This window comes from Rhinolophus hipposideros (genome assembly GCF_964194185.1).
Source record: "Rhinolophus hipposideros genome assembly, chromosome: 9".
Lineage (NCBI taxonomy): Eukaryota > Metazoa > Chordata > Mammalia > Chiroptera > Rhinolophidae > Rhinolophus > Rhinolophus hipposideros.
Genome location: NC_138055.1, coordinates 60550410 through 60576355, shown reverse-complemented (window position 1 = coordinate 60576355; position 25946 = coordinate 60550410). Strand labels below are relative to the sequence as shown.

The 25946-nt window shown below is 35.0% G+C and overlaps 1 protein-coding gene and 1 pseudogene across 6 annotated transcripts in view; one reads left to right on the top strand and one right to left on the bottom strand.

Moving 5' to 3' along the window:
* Positions 1–213: 213 nt before the first annotated feature.
* On the top strand, positions 214–860 carry LOC308501681 (rRNA-processing protein FCF1 homolog; annotated as a pseudogene). Its single transcript has one exon. The product of its transcript is annotated as an rRNA-processing protein FCF1 homolog (transcript).
* Positions 861–15135: 14275 nt separating this feature from the next.
* The window catches only part of USP15 (ubiquitin specific peptidase 15), a 115186-nt gene continuing 104375 nt past the window's right edge, over positions 15136–25946 (bottom strand). For all 5 annotated transcript variants that reach the window (XM_081058416.1, XM_081058417.1, XM_081058418.1 and 2 more), the window contains 5 exons: positions 25538–25653; positions 24733–24882; positions 22818–22921; positions 19863–19951; positions 15136–17100 (listed from right to left, as the gene is read on the bottom strand). In XM_081058416.1, the coding sequence (XP_080914542.1) occupies positions 16918–17100; positions 19863–19951; positions 22818–22921; positions 24733–24882; positions 25538–25653 (642 nt within the window). In that variant the 3' untranslated portion in view covers positions 15136–16917. The remainder of the gene's footprint in view (positions 17101–19862; positions 19952–22817; positions 22922–24732; positions 24883–25537; positions 25654–25946) is intronic.

Genomic DNA, 25946 nt, shown 5'->3' with positions numbered 1-25946 from the left:
CCCATTTGTGGTATTTTTTTTTGGCAGCCCTAGAAGACTAATACAGTGTGGATCTCAATTTCCCCAGCAAGGAAGGACTCAAAGGATCCAAGAAGCCGACATGAATACCTGGGAAGAATACTTCTTAAAAGTCTTTCATTCGTAGTAAGATACATAAATACACACACACACACACACACACACACACATTTTTTGCTTGTTGATTCATCTCATTTGGCATTGCACTTTTTTTCTTTTTCGCTATAATTTATTTCTTCTTTAAGAGAGATATCAGTTGAGTGCGGTGTGAACGTGGGGGAGCAAAAGAAAACAAGGAAGAATATGACCGTGAAGCGAATGCTTAGTCTCAGAAATCAGAGGCTTAAAGAAAAGGATAGATTAAAACCTAAAGAGAAAGAAAAGAATGATCCCAGTGCACTCAATGATCCCAACACCCTCCCTGTTTATTCTTCCAGTATAACACACAGTTGGGCCCACCTTACCACATCCTGGTGGATACCAATCTTATCAACTTTTCCATGAAAGCCAAACTAGACTTAGTGTAGTCAATGATTGTCTATATGCCAAGTGTATCCCTTGTATAACTGACTGTGTAATGGCTGAAATTGAATGGGGACAAACGTATTGAGTAGCTCTAAGGATTGCCAAGGATCCAAGATTTGAACGATTACCATGCACACACAAAGGAGCCTTTGCAGATGACTGCTTAGTACAGAGAATAACTCAGCACAAGTGTCACATTGTGGCCATGCTTGATTGGGGAGGGGGTCTTATCCCCTGGAGTTCCCATCATGTGCGTTTCTAACCACAGGTACAACACTGTGCGGATGCCAGATGATTGTGGCACCCCTCGGTTCTAATCCTTAAAAGACAAAATTCCTCTGCTCTCCTTCAACCAACTTTCTCTGTTGCCAGTTTATGAAACATGCTACAGCATGAATTATTATTCTGCTCACCCATTGGCTCTGTTCTGAGCTAAGAATGGTGAGAGACACTTTTTGATGTTGTTTTGAAAACGATATTTGTGTATCATTTAAAAATTTGTTGTATCTTTTTTATAAATCTGATAACTGGTCACCAAAAAAAAAAGTATCCGTTTCCAACTAAAGAATCTATAATTAATGCTCTGGAAGTCTGGTGTGAATTAGTAGCCGCCTCTCGTATATTTTCCATTGCTTGGTAAATTTTGGTTTTGACAGATGAGAGGGATGACTGCTCACTGAAGGATGTGCAAGGTGATATGTAATCATTTTCTAGAGTAGTATGTGCTCTGGCTCTATCCAGAGCTTTGCAATCTGAATTTATATGTTATTCACTACTTTAAGACCACCATGTTTACTCATCACTGTATAGACCATTCTGAGGGCTAAGATTTATACAACATAAAAATAGTATTGTAAGAACTTTGTCAATGTTGAAATGAAAACAAACTGAAAAAATACAGTCTGCCAAATGTACACCAAACTGTCAATGAGGTATTTTATCCTTTACAGCAAAATTGTCTTTTAGCCAATTGTGTGGCAAAAATGCTTGTGGCAAAGATGTTTCAGGTGAAACTATCTAGAACCCCAACTAACACCCCCTCTTTGGGTGCTGCTCTAACTCTATTCCATTTGACAACCTCTTGATAAGAGGTATCTACAGTCCCATCGTCACTCACTGCTGTGTCCTCCTCTCCCTCATTCCACCCTTAGTTCCCAATGGCCTCTGCCTTTGCATCTGGGCTTTCATGTCCATGACCAGCCTAGTCCTGCTACCAGCCGCCCTCTACATTCATACTCCCCTTTTCCCTACTCACATCAATGGCCTTATCTCCTCTGCTTCAAAGGTATCCCTTGCCATGAAGCTCTGTTCATTTTCTACTTATTATCTCCTGTACCAGTCGTCTTTGCCACCAGAGTCCTCCCTGTCATTAGACCCCAACTCACCTCATCTCCCCTTTTCCCAGTTTCAAATCTGGGCTCCTCTCTGTCACCGGAGCATTTGTTACCTCTGGACCTGACCGCTCCCTCACTTTTCTTGTTTTTTTCCTTACCTCTGGCACCTCTCTTACAGCAGAGTGCTTTTTGCCCCATTTTACATTTGTAATGGACTTTTGTTTACCCTCACGCCTTGCCTTTTCCGATCTCCAGTGAGAGCACACTCAGATTCTTGGCCCCGTCCTTTATCAGACCTCCCTGCATCTCTGAACTACGTCTCCTCACCTGATGGCACCCTTTCTCAGAACATAAACATCTACTAATCATGGCCCAACTCATGAATCCCAGGGATTCTTTGCTCTGTTTCTTCCCAACCACCAATCCTCTCTACACGACCACCAGCAGCCTCTACTTTCACTGTGACTCAATCGGAGTCAACCCTCCATGTCACATGGAGCTCAGCTCCATGAAACACTTTCTGACTGCTCTCTTCTTTCCCAGCCATCTCAGGCATTGCGGGCCAAGCCTGCTCCCCTTTCAGCCTCACCAAGGAAGGGGAGCATCCCCTCTGAGCTCAATTTTTGTGTCTGGAAGAAGTTGGTGGAGAAGCTTTATCTGTTTCTACCATGGTCAAAGCAGCCTGGGAAACAGTTGAGGAAAAGACCTCCATGTTTCTCAGCCACAATAGGAAGGCATCCCAAGAGTTAAAGAGGAAAACTTGAAGGGGAACAAGAAGAGGAGGAAGAAGAAGGGAGGAGGAGGAAGAGGAGGAGGAGGAGGAGGAGGAGAAATATTAACAAGGAATTTAGGGATTTCAGGGTGTCAAAGAGATCCTGGAAATTGTCAAATCCAAATAGGCCCTTGCTTCTCAACAACTATCAGGAGACTTTGTAAGAACTAGTGACCCAGGAAATTAGCATATGGTAGATAGGCATGTATGTGGTCTCGAGCCTTCAGTAAGCAAGGAATTCCCCACATCACTAAGCATGTTGATTAGCAAGATCAGATTCAGGATAGCCATGCTTTAGAGAGCTGCTTCCTGGTAACACTGGACACAGAGCCCGAGAACCAGCCCAGGCCTGTTTGGCTGCATTGTCCCTAGCCTCAGACAGATTGATTTCTGCGTCTGAGTGTCATCCCAGAGCAGGGCCAGTGGAGACCTGGCATCTTCCCAGGTGCTTGCTATTGACAGGGAGGCCTGAGAGAGCACCCTGTACCTGTGAGAGCATGCTAAACTAGGCTGCAAGAAAGAGCCAGAAAAAGAATGCAATCCTGATGAGGACTCTAGGTGCTCCAAAACAGGAGGCCGTGTAGGGGTCACAAAGGGGTAGAGGATCCCCAAGTCAGAGGGGAGAAAAAAACCTGCCCAAGCCCGTGAATTACCTGAGATTTTGTGAGCAAGACTGCCCCGCTCCTGCCACAGAACACACAGGGTCCTTCCAAAGGAAAATGGAAAAGAAACATACTCGTAACAAGCTATTTTCAGTGACTTTGGTTTCAGGAAAAAAAGGCAAGGGGAAGGGAAAGCCCACTGCAAACAGTCCAGTCAGTACCAGCTTCTGTGAGAAGCCCCAGGTCAGATGAATGTAGAGCTACATGAGTTTTGGGGATTCTGAAGCTCAAGGGACACATGCAAGTTTTGGGGCCAAATCTTGGAAAGAAACAAGGTCTTAGGCAGACTTTTCCAGCATTTGAAAAAAGTCAGGACAAGGAGGAACTTCGGGTCCAAGCACAGTTTTTCCATGGGAAAAGCTGTTATCTATAAGGCCCCTTCCTATCCAGATCAAAGGAAATGGACCAGTGCCATGTCATGCAACCATAAAGCAGGCTCTGAGGATGGGAGTCATCCTAGCAGGGATGGGGGTGATGAAAACCCTTAGCGTCATCCTTGCAAAACTGTCAGATTTCAATGATCAAACAAAGGGATAACAGGTAAATTCCCTGGAAACATGCAAGAAACCCAACTTTTTAACACCACTGAGTTGGGTCTGACTTCTGGGAATACATGGCCCTGTTGTAACAGCTGTGAGTGCAGAAAGCTAAGAGATCAGAGAGCAAGGCTTAAACTTTCAACGTCAACTGGACATGTCCCCATAATGTCCATAGCCCCTGCAGGATGTGTTTCCCTGGGCAATCCAATATGGCCTTCGCTCTAGTCTTTGCAAACTTCTTAAACAAAAACTAGGGAAGTTAAATAACAAGCCCAAGATTACCCAGCTGGTGAGGACTCACATTCTGAGAGTATGTCTTTCTTTCCATCCCTGTCCCCAGTTGAGATTATCTGCTGAATGTAAAGGTAGAAAATTTTGTTACTTGGGTTCTAAGAGAGCAGCCAAATTTTTGTGGGAAAACAAAATTGACAGTCATTATCAGTAGAAACTTATTCCAATTTACCAGTTTTAACATAATACCAATAGTAATTTTGCTATGTACCAATTCTATAGCTTAAAAAATTAAAAGAATTCAAAATCAAATTAGAAGCACTTTTTTTTTATGTAGGTCTTGGGAAAAATCAGAATACAGTAATTTATACAGCTGGACACTCTTGCCCTCTGCTGGCTAGAATTCATTGCAATCTGACTATCTCAGGTTAATTGTACAAACTTGGTATCTGTCAACATTTCTAATAGAAAATAACCAATTCTTCCTGTACTTTGACTAGGAAATTTCTTAATTTCCTGCAAGAGACAGAGAAAGAGACAGAGGAAAAAGAGGGAACAGAGACAGAGAAACAGAGAGAGACAGAGAGACATAGAGACAGAATAGGTAGACACAGAATACCTTACATTTCTGCCTTCCCCTCCCCCTCCACCTTATTGCATTGTAATAGCCTGCTCAAGTAATGATTTGTTTCATTATACTGTGAGAAGACAGAGACAATTCTTTTCTGATTCAAAATATAATCACCAGCCTAAAATAGTATCTGGTATACAGAAATTTGTTGAGTGAACGAGTGGCAACCAGAGAGAAAACAGGAGGGATTGAGAGAGGAAGAAGACAGACAAGACCTATTCTTTCAAGGACTCTTATCACCTCTCTTTGAGAGAGGTTTATTTCAGAAATAATAGTATCACACTTAACCGTGTTTCCCCGAAAATAAGACCTAGCTGGACCATCAGCTCTAATGCGTCTTTTGGAGCAAAAGTTAATATAAGACCCAGTATATATTATATTGTAACCATTTAATAATATGATAATATAAGCATTTTACAAATATTTGTATATAATCCCTATAACCTATCCTATAAAATAAACACTATTATATTCATTTTACAGATGAGGAGACACAGCAGGAAGAGAGTAAGTTCAATTTTCCAAGGCTAAAGAGCTACTAAGTGGTGGGAATAGGATTTGAACCCAGGAAGTTTGGCTTCACAGTTCACACTTTTAACCAGCAGCACAGTGCCTCTCCAGGAGAGAGCAGAGATAGAAAAGAAAAATAACTTCAGGAGTATTGTACCATTCTTTCTATGGAAGTCCCCTGCCTGCTAGAACATATTTATATCACAGATGACATCATCATAGCAGGGAACCAAATTCATCAATCCAGTGCTTTTCCCACTTGATAACTAAAGAGGAGCTAATTGCATACCTGGGTAAAGCATACACGGAGTGGAAGAGGAACCAGAACAGTCTTAATAAGTCTTAGTGTTTTTATTTACATATATATATATGTATATATACATATATATATATATGTATATATATATATATATATATATATGTATGTATATTATTAGTTTCAGGTGCACAAGACAAATACTTAGACGTTTATCATTTATATCCCTCACACTGTGGACCCTCCTCCCCCCATCCATTATCTCTCTGACATCGCACCGAGCCATCACATTTCCACTGTCTCCACTCCCAATGCTGTACTCCACCTCTTGTAAGTATATATACATATGTATACTTGTATATATATAAAATTATAGTTGGCATTCATTATTGTTCAGCTTCAGGTGTACATTGCAGTGATCAGGCATTAGTAGTTTTTTATAATAAAACATTTATTAAACCTTTTTACTTTCAACGATGGATAGATCATCTATGCAGAAAATCAATAAGGAAACACTGGACTTAAACTACACATTAGATCAGATGGACCTAACATTTATTTACCTTACATTTCATGTAACAGCAGCACAACACACATTCTTCTCAAGCGCACGTGGAATAGTCTCCAGGGTAGATCATATGTTAGGACATAAAGCAAGTCTTAATAAATTTAAAAAGATTGAAATCATATCAAGTATCTTTTCTGACTACAGTGGTATGAAACTAGAAATTCATTATAAGTGGAAAACTGGAAAATTAACAAATGTGTGGAGATTAAACAACATGCTTCTGAACAACCAATGGTTCAAGAAATCAAAGGAAAAATAAAAAATATCTTGAGACAAATGAAAATGGAAGCACAGCATACCAAAACTCATGGAATGCAGCAAAAGTAGTTTTAAGAAGAAAGTTCACAGTGACAAATGCCTCCATTAAGAAAAAAGATCTCAATAATCAACCTCACTTTCTACCTCAAGGAAAAACAAAAAGAGTAAATAAACAAAGCCCAAAGTTAGAAGGAAATAAAGATCGGAGTAGAAATAAATGAAATAGAGACTAAAAAGATGGTAGAAAAGATCAGTAAAACTAAGAGCTGGTTCTTTGAAAAGATAAAATTAATAAGCCTTTATCTTAACTCACCAAGAAAGGACTCAAATAAAATCCAAAACGAAAGAGATGTTACAACTGATAACAGAAATACCAAGGATCATAAAAGACTACTATGAACAATTCTATGCGAACAAATTAGAAAACCTTGAAGACAAGTGACATGAGAAATATGGCAGCATGCAGGGTCCCCCCTTGATCTCTCCCCTGGAAGTATCAAGTTGAACAGCTATAATTCAACAAAGGACTCCCTGTGTAACACACAAACACATCTGAGAGATCTATGCATCAAAACATCTAAAGGTGGGCGAATCTCTAAAGGTGAGCGAATCGGGGTGAATGGGAGGAAGGAAGGGAGAAGTGCAGAGGTGGGGGCCATGAACACACCGGAGCTTACTGCGGTCCTAGAGGAGGGGAGGCCTGAGATTGCAGGCGCACACTCTGTGGCCCCAAGTAGTCCTGCCTCAGTGATCAGCATATAATATGGCTGAACTAAGAGATTGATAGGGGCAGTAACCTTAGGGCAAAGACTGAATACAGAAGCGTGACAACTGATATAACAGCCCTCACTGCCAGGCAGAAAACAAAGCTACTGAGCCTGGCTGCCTCCCCTGACCCTCCCAGTGCTAGTAGCGGGCCCCAGAAGAAACTGTAGCAATGTCGAGTTAAAAAGCAGAATATCTACAGCCCAGAAAACTGAAGAGATAGTTCCTGACTGGCAAATGCACAACGCAGCTAATTCCAGTGACAAGGGAGGAGATATAGGGTAGAGGAAGCTATGGTCTGGCAGTTGCCATTACTAGGAGGAGAACAAAGACACAAACACACCAGAGGCCTCTTCTAGCCCATCCTGCCCTCACCTTTTGCGGTTGAACCCAATGGGGGCACACAGCTCTGTATTTGGCTGCAGGGATTTCTAATCCCATCGTCCACCACATTCTCCCATGGGGGTGATGCCCCGAGACTGAGAGGACTTGGTCACAGAGGAAACCCACTTCCCCAGGAAATCTATCATGAGAAGCCGGAAAGGGCAAAAGAAAATAAAATGCTCCAGTGCTACCTACTGCAAAAACAAAATGAATACTTGACCAAATAGGCTGAAATTTTTAGAAAGAACCAAATAGAAATACTGGAGCTGAAGACCTCAATAAAAGAGATGAAGAATGCAACAGCAATCTTAGGACATAGAGCTGACCAGATGGAGGAAAGAATTAGTGATTTTGAAGATAGAAATCTGGAAATGACACAGATGGAAGAAGGGGGAGAGACTTGAGAGTTAAAAGAAATGAAATAACTCTAGAAGAACTATCTGACTCCATCAGAAAGAGCAACATAAAAATAATGGGTATATCAGGAGAAGAAAGGGAGAAGGGCACAGAGAGCCTATTCAAACAAATAGTTGATGAGAACTTCCCAAACCTATAGAAAGAGCAGGATCCTCGAATCCAAGAAGCAAATAGAACACCTAATTACCTCAATCCTAAAAGGCCTTCTCTAAGGCACATTATATTGAAACTGTCAAAAATTAACGACAAAGAAAGAATTCTCAAGGCAACCAGGGAAAAGAAGACGGTAACCTACAAAGGAAAGTCCATTAGATTATCATCAGATTTTTCAGCAGAAACTCTACAAGCCAAGAGGGAGTGGAATCAAACATTCAAACTATTGAAAAAGAGAAATTACCGGCGAAGTATAATATATCCAGCAAAGCTATCCTTTATTTATGAAGGAGGAATAAAGACCTTTCCAGACATACAGAAGCTGAGGGAATTTTCCACAAGTCCTGCATTACAGGAAATACTGAAGGAGGCTATTCAACCTGAAACAAAAAGATTAAAGGATACAAAACTATGAGTGAGATTACTAAAAGACAGACAGAAGCAGAAAATGGCAACCCCTACACAGAATAGGGCACTATACACTTAAACATAACTTAAAGTGTAAAGGAGGTAAAAACAGAAAGAGAAGAAGACAATTTGCTACTGCAACTCTGAAATGAACTCACAGTACAAATAGGGATAATTTGTGACAACAAAAATATAAAAGGGGGTAAAGATCTGAATTTGCAAAGTGGAATGGAGATAAGATGCATGCTTAAGAAAAAGGACTACTATATTTATGAAACTTTCTTTTACATAAAGTCAAAAATCCAGAACTGACACACAAAATATAAAAAAAGAGGAGAGGGGAAAAAAATCATAGAATACCACCAAACTAAAATAACAGACAGGACCCCAATAAAGTTAATAAAAAAATAAATAAATAACAGACAGGAACATAAAGGCAAAGAAACAATGGAGACACCAAACTACCAGAAAATGAAAAATAAAATGGCTATAGGAAATCCTCATATATCAATAATCATATATCAATGTAAATGGACTGAACTCACCAATAAAAAGGCACAGAATAGCAGACTGGATCAAAAAACAAAACTCAACCATATTCTGCCTTCAAGAGACACATCTTTGCTGCAAGGACAAATACAGACTCAAATTTCGTGAAAGGGTGGAAAACAATACTCCAAGCACATGGAATCCAGATACAAACTGGTGTAGCCATATTTGTATCTGATGAAACAGACTTCAGGATAAAAAAAAAAGGTAACAAGAGACAAAGGTGGGTATTTCATAATGATAAAGGGAACAATACAAGGAGACATTAACACTTGTCAATATATATTCTCCCAATCAGAGAGCACCAAAATACATAAAGCAACTACTAAAAGAACCAATGGGAGAAATTGACACAAACACAATATAGTAGGGGACCTAAATATGCCATTGACAGCTATGGATAGATTGTGCAAACAGAAAATCAATATGGAACTATCAGCCTTAAACGACACGTTAGCCAAATGGACATAATTGAAATTTACAGAACATTTCATCCTAGAACACTAGACCATACATTCTGTTCTAGTGCACAAGGAACATTCTCAAGGATAGACCATATGTTGGGACTCTCCAGTGGAACCATTTGGACCGGAGGTTTTCTTTATTGGAAGACTTGCTACAAATTCAATTCTTCTAGTAGCTATAGGACTGTTCATGTTATCTATTTTGTCTTCAGTGAGCCTTTTAGGTTTTTCTCTTTCATGAATTTGTCCTTTTCATCTAAATTGTCAAATTTAAAGTTGTTTGTAATATTCCCTCATACTTGTAATATGTTTATTTTGTAGTGATGTCTCCTCTCATTTCTGATATTGATCATTTTTGTCCTCTTTTTCTTCATCACTATGATTAGAGGTTTATCAATTTTATTGATCTTTTCAAAGAATCAGTGGACTAATTGTTAGCCTCCTCTTTGTTTTCTTCCTAAAGAAAGCTTATTGGAACTTGAGTGCGAATGATATTGTACAGTGATAACCATTCTCGTTTGTAAAGAAAGTTCATCCCCACATTTGGGTACTACTTTATTAGAAATAATACCTGCTGTATTCTTCATAATGATCCAATCATTTTGAAAGGTAGGTAATACTCAGTGCCAGGAGTGGCTGGCTCATGTGGATGGTGAGTTTATAAATAGCCCTTCACCACAAGTAAACTGTACAGTTTGAGAAAAATCATGTTTGCTAAGCAAATATTCAGTTATAAGAGTCTTACATTCCTTTTAATCCTGCTTTCACCCCAAGCCCTCCAAGATGAAAATCCTGGAGCTGCTCTAGTTTGGAAATAGGAGGAGAGTCAGAGAGGTGACGTACGTGCAGAAAAGTGGTAGGCCCAGAATTCCGGTGGTTTAACTCTTGAGCCTATGTGCCAAACCAATCTTTTGTTTACATGGAGGCATTAGAGGAGAACTTTAAACTAAAGAGAGGAACAGAATCTGATTTTTTTTTTTTTAATGGAGATCACTCTGACAGAATAGAGAATGGACTGGGATAGGAAGGTAGTAGTGGCCAGGAGACATAATCCTGTGAGTGGATCCGAATGTATAGATTTTCAAAAGAGATGCTACATCTTGGTCTGCCATGACATGCACAGTTATTTAATACTGGTTAAATTAAAATGCCTATAATCGTCACTAAATATATCCAAACGTAATCTTTAACTCAAATGATTTTAGATAATGATTTATGAAATTGGGGGGAAAAGACAACATAATTCATGTCTGCTGAAGGCAGAGAAAAGGTTCTAAATGTAAAAGCTGTGAAATTAAGCTCATAAATAGCTTTTAAGATCATATTTGTCAGTATATAACTGGATTCTAGTACCCATGATGAAATTTTAATTTTCAAGCTTACCATCACACCAAGACTTCTGCTCCAAGTCTTCCATAGGAGCTAGGAAAAAAATTTAAACAAATGAAAAAAAACAAATATTAATTTGACCCATACTACTGATTATTCTTTTGCTAAAAATGTATGTGTATGTATACACTTTAAGAATAACTTCAAAAGCTGAATGTGAATGCAAGCATTGGCGAAGTATTTATTAGTGATAATAGAGCCGTGATAGAAAAGACTGCCTTGTTTTGCAAAACCGGGAAGTTCACACCTCCACATCCATTAACTCCCTCAGTCCTCGCAAGAAACTTGTATCATTTTATGGTGGAGAAACGTGAAATGCAAGATAGCGGTGGTGAAATGGTTCTAAATATAAAATGTTTCCTACCATATCTTTTTGTCTCCCACCAAAATATTACCCAAGTATTTATGATTATTGATGTTTACTGTGTGAATCTGCAGCATTAGCTCAACTCAAATAATAGATGCATGGCTCAAAATTGAATGTGATTCTGAGTTGTATAAATTGCAGAGTTATATCTTATTCAAGCCACTCAATATTTAAGTTTTATCGAAATTCCTTCTCAAATTAAAAACTTGTAAATATTTCCGTATTTATGTATTTTTTTGTTTTCTGAGAACAATTCTAAAATAATTCATGTTGTAGGCTGCTTTGTCTTAAGTAATTACAGGACACTGATAATTCATTGTAGGAATTAGGGAGTTTAGGGGATTGACAATGAATGACCTGGGTGTCTTCAGCTTCTTGTGGGAAATGAATTAGGTCATGATGGAATTAATTCTGAGGAACTCAGAGGATTTAATAATTTGCGCACTTGATGTTAATAGAAAGATGGTTCTCACTATAAAGAAAATTAAATATTTCAGTAGTTATATGGAGAACTCAAGGTCAGAAGAAGACAGGGCAGATGAAAGACTGAAGGCATACATGTAGGACCAGACATAAGCAGAACACTTCAAATACCTGAGTCTGAATTATTTATAAGCTAGTATACCTAAGAATTAATGCACAGAGGAGGAATAATGAATTATAATGTGTGTTAACCTACAGTGTTCCTTTATAAAGTTTAAAATACTGCAAAAAAAGTTTTAATGAGAGACTTCTGTTCAAGATGTTACAAAGTTTAAGAATCCTGAAAGATTTTAACTAAGAATTAAAAAGCAGAGTAATTAAGGTTTAAAACAACAGTTTGGGAAATGTTAAGAATTTGTCATTACTGAGAAAAATGAAAATAAACATTATGGGAAAAGACTGTTGGGGTGTTTCCGTATTTATTGTTTTACTTTTATGTATGTAGATTTAACTCCAGCTGGTAATCGACTTAAAGGTCACAGCAAACGAACTATTTTTTGTTTCACCAAACTATATAGAACAAGCTACAAGTTCCTGACACGAGGGAAAATTCTGAGCAAAATGAGCACCAACTTCAACCATGATTTTCTACAGAACATAGTTAAGTAGCAATACAGTTTAAACATTTAAAATATTTGATTTTTGTGCATATTAAAAATGTGCAGTCTTTTTACAGCATTTCCATTTTAAAAAACAATTTCCAAAGAGATAGCTGCATTTTTAGCTGCTTTATATAAATCACATTTAATAGACATTTCTAGAAAAAAAAATTACATTGAAACCCACTTGACTGATTTTCTCCTGTTCTTTGAGCCTAGTCCAAAATATTGTATCAAATTTTAATTTTTCTTGAATGGTTTATCGACTCTGGATTTCCCTAATAACCTAGAGTTTTTTCCATTCACTACCCTGGCAATTTCCAGGCTCTCAAAGGCAGAGCTGAGATATAATTAGACAATGGTATGATGTGGGGTGAGAATGCATATATTTGTCAAAAATAATTTTTGTACTGTCTGTTTTATATTATCCATTTTAAAATTCTTTACCCCATCATTAGTGCAAATAAGGCTTCATCAATATTTGAATTTTACCATGTACATTTTATCTTCCCAATTCTGATATTCAAAAACCTATCTATATAGCTTATTAAAAAATTGAATATAATTAACCCAGTTTTAAATGAAAGTTTTGTTGTCTGAGCTTTTTGGAAATTCCTTTGCTTAATACATAGTAAATATGAAGTAAGCACATGAAAAACATACAGATTGACTTGAAATGCCCCCCCAAACCTAGAATAATGCTTACAAGAAAAATGATGTATTTTTCATTAGAAAAATCTGATAATAAAACAATATAGTATAGCTCTGCAATTTAATATGTAAATCAACAAGGATATAAACAAACTCCTGTTTTCTTTCTCTGTCCTCTAGCATTTAAAAGAATTATTGGGGAGTTATCAACAAAATTATATTTTCAAGAGAATCTGGCTCAAAGAAAAACAAGTTTCATTGTAGAGCAAAAAATATGAATAAAGATTTCCAGTACTCTTCTTTGGCTCCAAAAAAGAAATGTATTTTCCTTTCCTTCTCATGCCTCCGAAATTTTAGAGAAGTTATTATCCCTTTCCATGATGCACAAGAATGCTTCACATTTGTACCTTAAAAACTAAACTGGAGAGAATGTGCTCATCCACACTGCACAAGCAAATATCAGAAGCTTATCAAATAGGGAGGGTAGGAAGCAGGCAGTAATGAAATGCATTATCTTTAAAAAACTTAATTAAAACAGACTAAAAGTTGGCCTGCTTTTCATTATCACCATGCACCAATGATACTATATTCCTCCTCTCTGGGGTGGCAGGCTCTACTGGCATGCCACCCTCCTAGCCCCCTTTTGGTAAGCCACTGAAGGAGACTCCCCTCATTTGGTCTCACAGGTCCTGGCTTCCTTCTATGTCTTCACCTCAATGAAATTAGCTGACGAAAAAGCACTGTCCTCATACTGTATCAATCAGTGGCTTTAGTACTTCCTGATTTTCTTCATGCCCAAATCAGTATTTTGTGTGGTTTCATATCTAGTTGCCAGGAAAGCAAAGATAACCATAGGACTAAAGAAAATGGATTATAAGAGAAAGCAAGATATTTAAATAAAGCATCAGACTGCAGCTTTTTCACAAAGTTTACTTAAAACTAAAGTATAGGTGAAGAAGCAAGTCCTGAAAATCAGGATTGTATCTGGGGAAATGTAAAGAAGGGCACACTTGAGTTGGATGAACAAGAAAAAAGAATGCCATCTGACATTTAAAATGTAATTAAAATTGTAATAAATGTACATACGTTGAATTAAGTTAATTGTAAAAGGCAAAGGTTGGTCAAATTCCAGCTGGTATCTTTCTTATTCAAATACTGAGCTGAAGGTACTTTTGGAAGCCAAGTGATCGACTTCAAGATGACTTTCTATTTAGACTGAAGAAATCAGTAATGAGTATACTACATAGTTTAAAAGTACCTTCCCATAAAATACATGATCACATCTGAGTTCTCAACAATCCTGTGAGGCAGACACTACAAGAGTGGGAGGTAGTACATGTATCTGAGGATAAAATACTGGCTCTACCACATAGTAATCATATAAATTTGGAAGTATTGCTTAACTGCTTGATACCATATGGTTTTTCCATATAAAAAATGGGAATAATGACTGTCCCTACATCATAGCTATTGTGGGAGTAAATTAAATGAGATTGTATATATAACACTTTAATATAGTACTTGTACCATGGTGAGTACTCAATGTTATTATTTTTGTCATTAATTATTTTATAGGTAAAGAAACAGACTAGGAGAGATTAAGTTCAAAGTCATGATTACTAAGTAGCAAAGCTAGAAGTAGAATTCTAGACTGGATATAATATTCCTATTACCCTGTATTACCTATGAATACCTAATTTTATAGTATAGATAAGCACTATTTTTAGTTAATTTTTTTGCATCTGGCATTAACAACATCATTTCCAATTAAAAAACACAGTGGGACTAGAAATTAATTACAAGCATTAAAAAGGAATGGTATCTATGGACAATTAGGGTGCAGACTATAATCTAGAGCTAGAAAAACAATTTTGGCTTTTCTTTAAAATTCAGAAAAAAGAAATACAGTCTATCAGTAGGTAACAGAAAGACTGCAAGCTCTGTGAATGCAGGGATATTTGTTTACTACTTTATCTCAAGATTAGAGAAAAGTGATTAGTAGGTACACAAACATTAGTTTAATGAATGTTTAAATTTTAAAAATCAATTTTAAACATGTCCTTAAACAGTAGGATTCACTTTATCTGATGTGCTTTCCTTTCTATTTTTAATGATATGATAACTAAAAAGTCTAGCATGTGGTCACCTACCCATAAGACAGGATTTTTATCAAAGATTCAGAGTAAGAAATAAAAGACTAAATAAGGCCTTGAATAGCTTTATTGAAATCTGTATAAATAAACATGCACATTTCAAATGTAAACCCAAGTGAACTCAAGTGCAGACAAAATTTTAACCTCTGTCATGCAGGAGGTTAGTTTACAATAAAAAAAAAGAAAAGAAAAGAAAAGAAAGGAAAGAAAAGAAAAAGAAAAAAAGAACAGACAAAAAAGAAAACCCAAAGCAGCTTTTAAAATACCAGGATGAAAACCAGCTTTAATATCAAGGTATAAAGCAAAGCCATGATCAACATACCTCATTTATCCTGGTCAAATGCATTTTTTTTGAACTTTTAAATGCTAACATAAATAAATAATTTACCAAAATGTGCACTCACAGAGTGAACTTTTATGTACAATACACAATTTATAATCTATTGTATTTGATTAGTTCAAGTGAAGAACATTATACTTTTTGCTTTAATAACAGTGGGACACAAAGCAATTTCTCAGGTAGTCGATAATGTAAAATGTGCCCCAGCATTTAGATTTTCTATTAAAGGCAGTATTGTATGCCAATTGACAATACATTCTTTCAACTAGATCAAAGGGAAAAAGCAGCAAATGAAAAATGTTTCAAATGTTCACACATATTTTTGGCATTCTGGATCCTTGAATGTGGTGAACTAAAATCAAATTCAAGGTTTGTATGCTTTATATACTACACAGGTTCAGAGTCTGGAACATGCAAATGCCAATTGTCTTATAGCAAGTTACCTTCTGAGAAAAGCTGTAAGGCTATGGTGATTCCATCAGGAACACACAAAGAAAGTTAACAGACCTACCTTTAAAGCCAATTGTCCATTAATGATTTAAAGGCCAGTATATAAAAAAAAATTTTTCTCATCCTACGCTTGATGTATTACTATGGATACAGAATACTATTAAGTCTGCCCTTATATTACAATAATTGGGAGAGCTAAAAGTTGCCAAATTACGAAAAAATGGGGTAGAGAAAAACAGACAGCAAAAATTTTAATTTTGGACCAACACCAGATTAAAGATATGCATTTTAAAGCAAGTCAAAAATCTGAATGTCTAAGGAATAGATCCCAATAGCAGTAAAAATACTTACATTTAAATGACTTTAGATGAAGTATGAAATCTAGAACCTGTTCCCACAGTAGCAGTAAAATGAACAAAATATTCTGGATTTTTAATGATACTACAAAAGAAAATAACTTTTTCAAGACTGTTTCTTGTATCATGATTTGGTTTTTTTAATAGGCCCACAATGATTACCAGGGATAGTTTGAAAATTTGGTTTTCTAAGAATACTACTGCAGTATTTATGCCACATTGATACTGCAGCTAAATATTATAGTAGTATATATGGCAGCCTAATGCACATGAACTAGATTATCCAAAAACTAAGTTCAGCCATAATTCTTGCAGTATTATTAGAGCAAAATAAATGACCAACATCCACAAATTTAACATTTCTCATCAATTAACTCACATCCAAAAATTAAAGAAAACATAATTCATCAAAACAGCAGCAAACTTAAAAGGGATTTATTTGTGATTTCCTATATATATTTAGCTTGTAAATACAAGACTGTAAATGTATTAAGAGACAATTTCTGTTAAAGTTTTCATTGTGTTTCACTTCAAGTACTGCACAAGTTAAAATCTGATAAAGGATTTACATTCGGTTATCTGAAACTCCCCATCTCAGACTTTTGTTTAATGTGGTGGATAACTTCATCATCTCAATAGATCACCACCAGCAGGAAAGTCTCTCTTATGGCTTCTAGGACTTCCATTAGTTAGTGTGCATACAGTTTTCGTTTTCTATATCATTGTCATTATCATTGCTATCTTCATCACTTTCTAATGGGATGCCTGTGGCAGCTGAAGCACCTTTAGTTTCTCGGTCAAGAGGAAAAAAGCCAGTTCCACTGAAAGTGTCTTGCCTCTGGTAGAAGAGTACATATGCTGCTTTGGACTGTTAAAATAAACAGAGGATGTCAAAAAGGTCATGATTCTCAAAGATCACATTAAATATGAGTTTTTAGCTGGTAACCAATTTTGGTGACAGAGCATAAATCAAATAGAAAAACCACACATGGTCAAATGGAAATTACTAAAATTGAATAATATGACTTCTATACATAAAGGAAGAATACACGGGAATTAACATTTTTATTCTCTTATAAATTAGTTGGACAGATAAATAAATGCAACTATCAGGTTGTTGCAAAAGTAATTGCAGTCTAAAAGGTTAAAAATAATTGCAAAACCCGCAACTACTCTTGCACCAACCTAATATACCACAGATTAATCTACTCTAACATGAAATAGAATTCTGTGCCTATCTTCCTCCAGTCTCTTAGGAAAAGATGAGTTTCTTTCTAATACTAATCACTTCTATGTTTGCTGTGCAGTCCAACTTTTCCTACTGTCATAAGGATATTTTGCTCCATCAAACATCACTGTATCTTTAATGCGTCCTTATCGACTAGACTTTGTGGCATAAAAAGTCTTCCTCACAGCCAGGCTAGTAGACAGAATAGTCTAATATTCACCATTTACTCTCATGTACACTCAATTCAATGTGACCTGTTGTCCCAGCCATTTTAATTAAATGGCTTTCACTAGGGTCAATAACCTCCTACAAATGAATTAAACGAACATCTTTTTCAGTTCTTTAAGTCAATCTCTCTGTAGCATTTAATGCCGTACTACTCTTTCTTGCATCCAAACATTTTTGGCTTCTATGACACTACTTTTCCTTAGATCTTCTATCTCTCTGGTTTCTTCAGACTTTTCTGTGGGCTCATTAAATCCTGACCGTAAAAAAAAAAAAAAAAATTATTTACTATCCTTAGCTCATAATGAAGAAGGCCATCTTTCTTGATCTGAATTTCAAATTTAGCTAATTTCTGCCCCATGTCCCTAACAAGAGTCTTTCCTTTCAGTAATACCTAATTAGCTGCTGTTCCTAAATGCCATGTTTTTGTCATGCCTACTTCTGCAGGTACTGGTCTTCTTGTGTAGAATACTTTGCTTCTATTGTCTGATTTACTCCTATTTGTAATTGCAGACCCTGTTGAACACCACTTTCTCTATGCAAACTTCCTTGCAGTGGTCCTGTCCTCTTAAACCCCAAATCAGTTGAGACAGCTGTCCCCTTTCTATGTAGCCAAGATACTTAATAGTACTTATCATATATAATTGTTGATTTGCTTCTCTGTCATCTTTAGATTGTAAACCTAGATTGTAAACCTCTTGAAATCAGAGCTATCTGTCTTTTAACCTTATTTAGAATAGTCCTACATATAGGAGGTACTCAAATATTTGTTGACTAAATGATGAATCATTATTTTTAAGAGCAAGGTAAAATCAAATACATATATTGTACATAAACAAGATATATTGTTTACTTATATAAACAGAATACATTGTTTATTTATATAAACAACATATATTGTTTATTTGAAGGCAACACTAGGATATAGGCTATTTCAGGATGTTTTGGCAAATTAAAGAAGAGAACAGAATTGTAAAGTGAGGGATATGACTTGAAATTAGAAGTCCAAATATAAACCGCAAATATAGTTAATTTAGGCATATAAACATTTAAACAATATTAGAGTTCAAGTCTCTCTTTGTTCTTTGTTATAGCTATAGGGAGATAAGCAACAGTACATAATTTATATATACATACATATACGCAGATACATAAGATAAAAATATAAAACATCTATGGAGAAACAATTCAAAATTTCCTATCTGTTCATCCAATGACAGACTAAAACTATGCCAACAATTGGCCTTAGAAGTTTATTAATTTATTAAGTTGAAGAATTTTAAAGTATTATAAACTAAAAAAAAAGCTAGTCTCTGCCCTCAAGGAATATACAATTTAAACTGGGGAATAAAGTAAAGCAGTTAGTACTCCCACATCAAGAAAAAAACCTCTGTACAGGGAATATCACATGAGCAAATACTGTATTTCTCACTCTTTGTAATAGTATGATAAATAAGTAAAATCTACAGAAATGCAAAATATATAGAAAAATAAACATTTATCAAGCAAGCCTGAGCTTTCTTCTTAGGATATAGCAGTCATCTTTTCATCAATCAGTATCTGATAATAAAAATCTGCTTTGATGGGAAGTAAAACAAAAGCCAGTATCCTGCCTCCAGCTGTGGCTGATACACTGCTGCCAAGAGTGTGAAGAGATGTAACTTCCTCATTTTTCTACTATTCAGAAAATATCAAAGTTAACAAATACACAGGGTTAACTAAAAAAAAAACATAACTTGTTTTATCTAATTACATCATTGTGAGTTTAAGTGTTTGTCATAAAGGATAACGCTTTACTTTAAAAATCATACGTATGGTAAGGCCCTTAAAGCATTTTTTTTTTCCATTTTAGCATCTGAAAGTAGTCGATGTCTAGAAATGTCCGAACCTATTTTCCAGAGGAAATTTTTTTATTAGAATAATAATTTATTATTTTTCTTGGAAAACTCCAGTTTTCATGTTGAAAACTACCAGAAAAATTTTCACATTGCTATTTATAGTTCTTAGTGGGCAAATTTAGAAGACAAATTTGTAGTTAGGGGCCGATTTTACACTTCTTTAAATGAGAGCACGTCTCTCTTAGTTGACGGAATTACTAGAATATAGATTACAGTGTCCCATAGATCCCTTTTAAAAAGTGGATTCCTTGACATTCAGAAAAGAAAAGACACACTTACCACAATCTGATCTTCAGATGCAGTTGAGACACTACTGTCATCAAAGTAGTACCATTTTCCATCATCTTTATTTTTTGCAAAAGCAGTATCTAATGGAAAGATACAATCACTTCTGTGACTGAAACGATCTATGGTTTCCTGGGGGGAACTCTTAAAAATTTTAAAACATCTGCATGAGAAATATCTATAAAAATTATATGGTAATTATCTATATAAAGCTTATCTATTACACATTCAACTAATTTCACTGATTAAAGGATTTTAGAATAATTTCCTATAATCTATGTGCCTAACATACTTTTCATATCAGATGAACTTCGTAACTTTTTTCATGCCAGGGACAAACAGAACAGATTTATTCACAGAATAACAGTACTAACGCTAATGTATGGTAATTACCACTTATCACGCACCAGGCACAGTGCCATGCACTTTACACGCATTACCTCATAAAGAAGGTATTATCATTACTATTCTTGTGCTTTTAGAGTTGGGGAAAGTAAGACATCAAGAGAAGTTTTCTTTGTCCAACAGCATAGCTGTTAAGTAGCACAGTTAGGATTCAAACCCAGGTCTGTCCCTGACTGCAAAGTTTGAAATTCAACTGTAATTTATATTTTCTATGACAAGTATTTTTCCAACACTGCTATTCCACTAATATGTAGTGATTTTTACAACACCAGAATCATTTTCAGTCTTTAGCAAAAGTGCATAGAAAGAGGAAGGCAAAAAGCGATTAATCTGCGCAATTTTTAAAGATTTGCATTATCTTTAAGGTAAAAGAAAAATGCCCTCTTTCCTATGCTTCATATAAACTACCCAATAACTGAGAAAACAAAGTTGCAAAATGTCCCCAAAACAATTTTCTGCTGATGTAGATTCTAAAAAGTGACACTTTATAGACCATGTTTTCTAAATAATTCTCCCACTCACAAAACAAATTTATTGTTTTTCTGGGTTGGAGTCTATTGTGGGCTGTAAATTTGTCAATCTGAACTCATGAGCTGCACTCACTAATGAAAAGAAACATGTTGTTAGACTGAATAAAAAGACCAAAAAAAGTTAGACTAACATTTTTAACTTTGAGAAAAACAAAAGGGAAAAGAAAATGTCAATCCTGGTAAAAGGAACAATAGAGAAAGAAGAGCTACCCATTATAAACATAAATGCAACTAATAATGCAAAATAACTAATAAAACTGTTAGAAGAAACAGATAAATCCACACTTCAGTAGTAGTACTGATAAATTCCTGTAATAAACATTCAAAATGACCAGAGATGGTAATAATTTGAATACAACTGATAAGCTTAAACTATTAGAGAAATGTATAACCCTATGTTTGAATAGAAAATACCTGTTTTTCAAGCACACAAACATTTAAGGAACAGACCATTTATTAAGTCACATGGAAGTCTTATGGACAATGTCCGTTAACAAATACAATTAAAATTAAGAGGAGGAGTGCTTTACCAAAACCATATGTGTAGAGCTTTACAAAAGCCATAAATTTATATAACTGAAAAATACTACATTTCAAATTTTATGGGATAGAGATAAAGCAGTAATTAAGAGGGAAATTTAGAGTTTTTATTATAGCTTTCAATAGAGGAGAAAAAATGGAAAGCAAAAATCATTCAACCCAAAAAGTTGGGAAAAGAGATACAGAGCAAACCCAAAGTAATAAGAAGAAAAATATACCAAAGGGAAGTGAAGAAGTCAATGAGATAGAATACATACATGTAACAACAAAAGGAAAATTTTAATAAACTGGAAAGCTAATTCTTTTGAATAGGTTAATAAGACAGACCTCTGAGAAGACCAATTAAAAAAAAGATAAAAGAACAAGAAAAGGAAAAAAATATAGCATAAGAGTATTATAAACAACTATTATCAAATAAATTGGAAAACACAGATACATTTTTACAAAAATTGAAAAAGCCACAATGCACACATTTTGGAAAAAAGAAACTGATAGACTTCAATAAGCATGACATAAACAAAAAAGTTTAAGGCTGTAAAGCCCATATAGGTGAAATTTTATAGGTGAATTCTATTAGACTTTCATGAATAGTTCATTCCTATACATTACCAGCTGCTTCAGGAAACAGAAACAAAGTATCCCAGCCTATTTTATTAGGGTAGACTATAATCTTAATTCCAAAGTATGAACAATATAAAAAAAATTACTGGACCATTTCACTTATGAATTAAATTGTAACAATCCTAAATAAAATTAGTTCACCAAATCTAACTGAGTATATAAAAAATACTAAAAGATAAGTATGATTTCCCAGGAATGCAAAGTTGTTTGAACACAAAAATCTATCAACTGGAGAGTGTAGACTGGTTTAACCATCCTTGAGAGCCATCTAGCAGTACTTTAAATACTCATGACCCAGCAATCTCACTTCTGGGTATGCAGCTCAAAGAAATTCTCTCAAAGGAGACCATAAACAATGATGTTTATCAGTCTTATGGTGGCAGAAAGTTCAAAGCAATTTGGATGTCCACCATGAAGTGAGTAGAGATAAAATCTGGTAGCTGTTAAGTCATAAGTGTTTGGAAGCAATGGACTATATGGACATGTCATAAGTGTTAAGAGAGAAACGTAAGATTTATAGTACAGCACCAATTATGTAACTTAACAATGTGGCAGGATTTATAAGAGCACATACACATTAGAAAGGGAAGGAAAAGTAGAATGGGGAAGGACAGGAGCCCTGAATGGACAAGTAATCTTCCTGTGCTCTCAACTGAGGAGTATGAAAAACTCAGTCCTCTAACTCCTGATGTCAAAAAAGGTTCAAAAGCGGATTCATTCATTAATCAATATTTTTGAACCATTAGTACATGTAAGACACATCTCACATTTTCCTTTTAAGAATAAATATCTTAAGGGAAAAAGTCTGGAGTTATCAAACATGATTTTAGTAAAAGGTAAACTGTCAACTTACAGTGTCCCCCTCCCATCCCTCCATAGTGGTTGGAAACAGCAATCAAATTGTAGCGGCAAGGACCTGCATTTGGATTAATTAGGAACTCCGACATATCCAAGTCACTGTTTTAAAAAGAGATCAAGTTAGTTTTATGTTTTCCCTAAATGCAATGAATTCTATTCCTTTCCATAATATTTATCTCACTAAAAAAATTACTAAGAGCCAAATAACTTTATGAAAACAAATCATGTATATATATCCTCGATATTTGAATGTTTTGGCAAAAATTTTCTTACGGGTTGAGAATTCAAAAATTCTCCACTGATTGCTGTTATTCAGATTAATATTTTTATGTTAATACATTTAACTCTCAGTACTAGGAAAAACAGTCATCACTATCATCTTGGTCCTTTTTATTTTTTATGTTTTAAAAGTTATTTTTAGAATGATTCATTTATAGAAGAATAAAGGAGTAGTGGGAAAAAAAACTTTCCTAGAAATTTTACAATAATTTAAATATATGTAAGCCCCAATACTTATTCCACATTTTCTTGGTTTTGATAATCTATATATCCCAAATGGGCAACGTTCTTGGAAATGAAATGAGTTGTTTACATCCATCATGCACGAAAATGGAACAGGACCATCTTATAGCTTATCAATATTTCTGGTTATTCTTTCTGTACTTGCCTCATTAAAAAGCAATAATGATTCTAAACTTCTAATACATCTCTAATAGGTCCTAGCTTATCATTACTTCTGGTTCTTCTTGTACTTAACATTGTCCAAATGCTACCTTCTTGAAAACTTTGAGGGCTCATAATTTTCTTAAAGAGCAAATTAACATTTTTTTGTTTCCATAATTACAAAACATTTTCAATTTTAAACTTATAAACACCAATTGGAATAAGCACTCCAAAGAATAGTTTCAATATTACATCATTTCCTTCCTTCCTTCCAGTCATCTTTGTATATAAGATGTATATGCCTTCCTGTATATGCCTTCAGCATATCTACTTATTAACTATATCAAAGTAAATTTGGTGCACAGACATCATGAAATATAAAAGCATACCGTTTCCCCAAAAATAAGACCTAACCGGACAATCAGTTCTAATGCGTCTTTTGGAGCAAAAATTAATATAAGACCCAGTATTATATTATATTATACTCAATCTAAATAAGACTGGGTCTTTTATTAATTTTTGCTCCAAAAGACGCATTAGAGCTGATTGTCCGGCTAGGTCTTATTTTCGGGGAAACATGGTATTATTCAATGTTCTTTTAGCAAAATAGAAGAGAATCAAGTTCTTGTTGCAAAGTATTGTAAAAAAGTCCTTCCTGGACTACATGAATGAGAATACAATATTCCTTATTAGTCCTTCTCAATTCTCAATTACACTTAGTGAAAGCTTTAAAAAAAAGGACTACAAAAATAATGTCTCCAGACTGCTTTATAACTTTTTACGAATATGATGTCATATTCTGGACAGTGCAATAAGAAAACTGAAGGATGACACAACAATAGGGATGATCACTCTACTGTGTTATCCTTCTAAGCAACTCCATTATTCTATTTTTATATATTTCTTAAGTCTTTTTAAAAGCATATTTAGGAATAATTGATGATTAATGATGAAGTAAGTCCGAGGAAAAACAAAATCACTAAGGTCCCATCAGTAGCTTAGATTTATAAACAGGGTCAGTGAGTTTTTAGTAATACAGAATGAGTTTTATTCTATTTTCTAAAATAATATATTTTCTCTTTATTCTTTGGAAAAAATCTCTCAGTAGGAAGAAAAATTATTAGTGATCCCTACAAATTGTTAGAGCTACTCAAAAACACACTCAAAAACTGAAACTGGGCCCAATGGTACCATATATTTAAAAAGAGTTAGTTGTCCAATGTTTATGAAGCATAAGCAAAACTTACTTGATAGGAAAATCAACTAAAGTATCCAACTTGTCTCTCATGTATCGACTGTAAGAAAATCTCTTGAGATGTACCACAAGTACTGGAGGCAGAGACCATAAGTCCAATTTCTTTGTGGCTTGCTGATGTTCTTTACAATTTGGACAATACCTAAGAATGAAGAGAAACATTTAAAGCTTGATAGAGGTAATTAAAACAATACATATTTTGAAAGTTTGAAAAGTTCTACATTTATTCAGTGAGCAGTTAGGCCTAATATGTACAGACTGACAGGAACTCCTGTTATTATTTTTATCTTCAGTACATTTTTCAAATAGATTTAACTATTATAAACTAATATGATAAATAAGTATTCAAAGAAATGATGAGGGCTAGGTTATATCCATCACAGTATGCTAGAAAGACATGGATGTGCCACAAAACTGTGCGAAACTATAGGTATTAGAAAATCTCAAAATTTCTGGGCTCTAATGGAATTAATAACACCACAAAACATATCATTGTGATTTTCCTAAAAGTTTCTCTCAAAATGGCTGCACAGCTAAAAATTCTTAAGAAAAAGTAATTAAAGTTAATTATTCACAGTCAAATGGGTATTATGGGAAATACAGTAATGAGATTAAAGCTTAACATAATACTTTTAAAGACATTCGCATCCCCCTAATAGACTATTACCATATAAAGAAATGCTTATTTAAAATATCAAAGGGAATTTAGTTATTACTTTTTTAACTTGATGTAGCACATACCTCAGTATAAATCCTTAAAAAAAAATTAGAAAAAATTATTTAACTTTGTTTCTTACCAGGGATCTTCAGCACCTAGCTTTTCTTTTGTTGTAAAAAGCTCAATGCAATCTTTTAATTTCACAAAGGGTTTTTTAGGAGGTTTATATTCCACACTTTCATGTTTTTCAAAATCCTAAAGAGAAGTATTTCTTGAGTTAAGAGAACAAATGAAACAAAACTCATTTTAGTGATACCATCTTACTATGAATAGTAATGAAAACTCCTAAACTTTCTCAAAAGAACCATAAAGCTTATTTCAGCTGAGATTTATACCATACTTCTAAATAACTCCTGTATACACACCTATAAACGACTAAAAAGTGGAAACAGAGAGCATGTTCAAAATCAACAAGCCTTTTCTAGTACATAGCCAATTTCTACTGACAAAATAAATACATTTGATAGAAACAGAAGAGTGTTAACAAA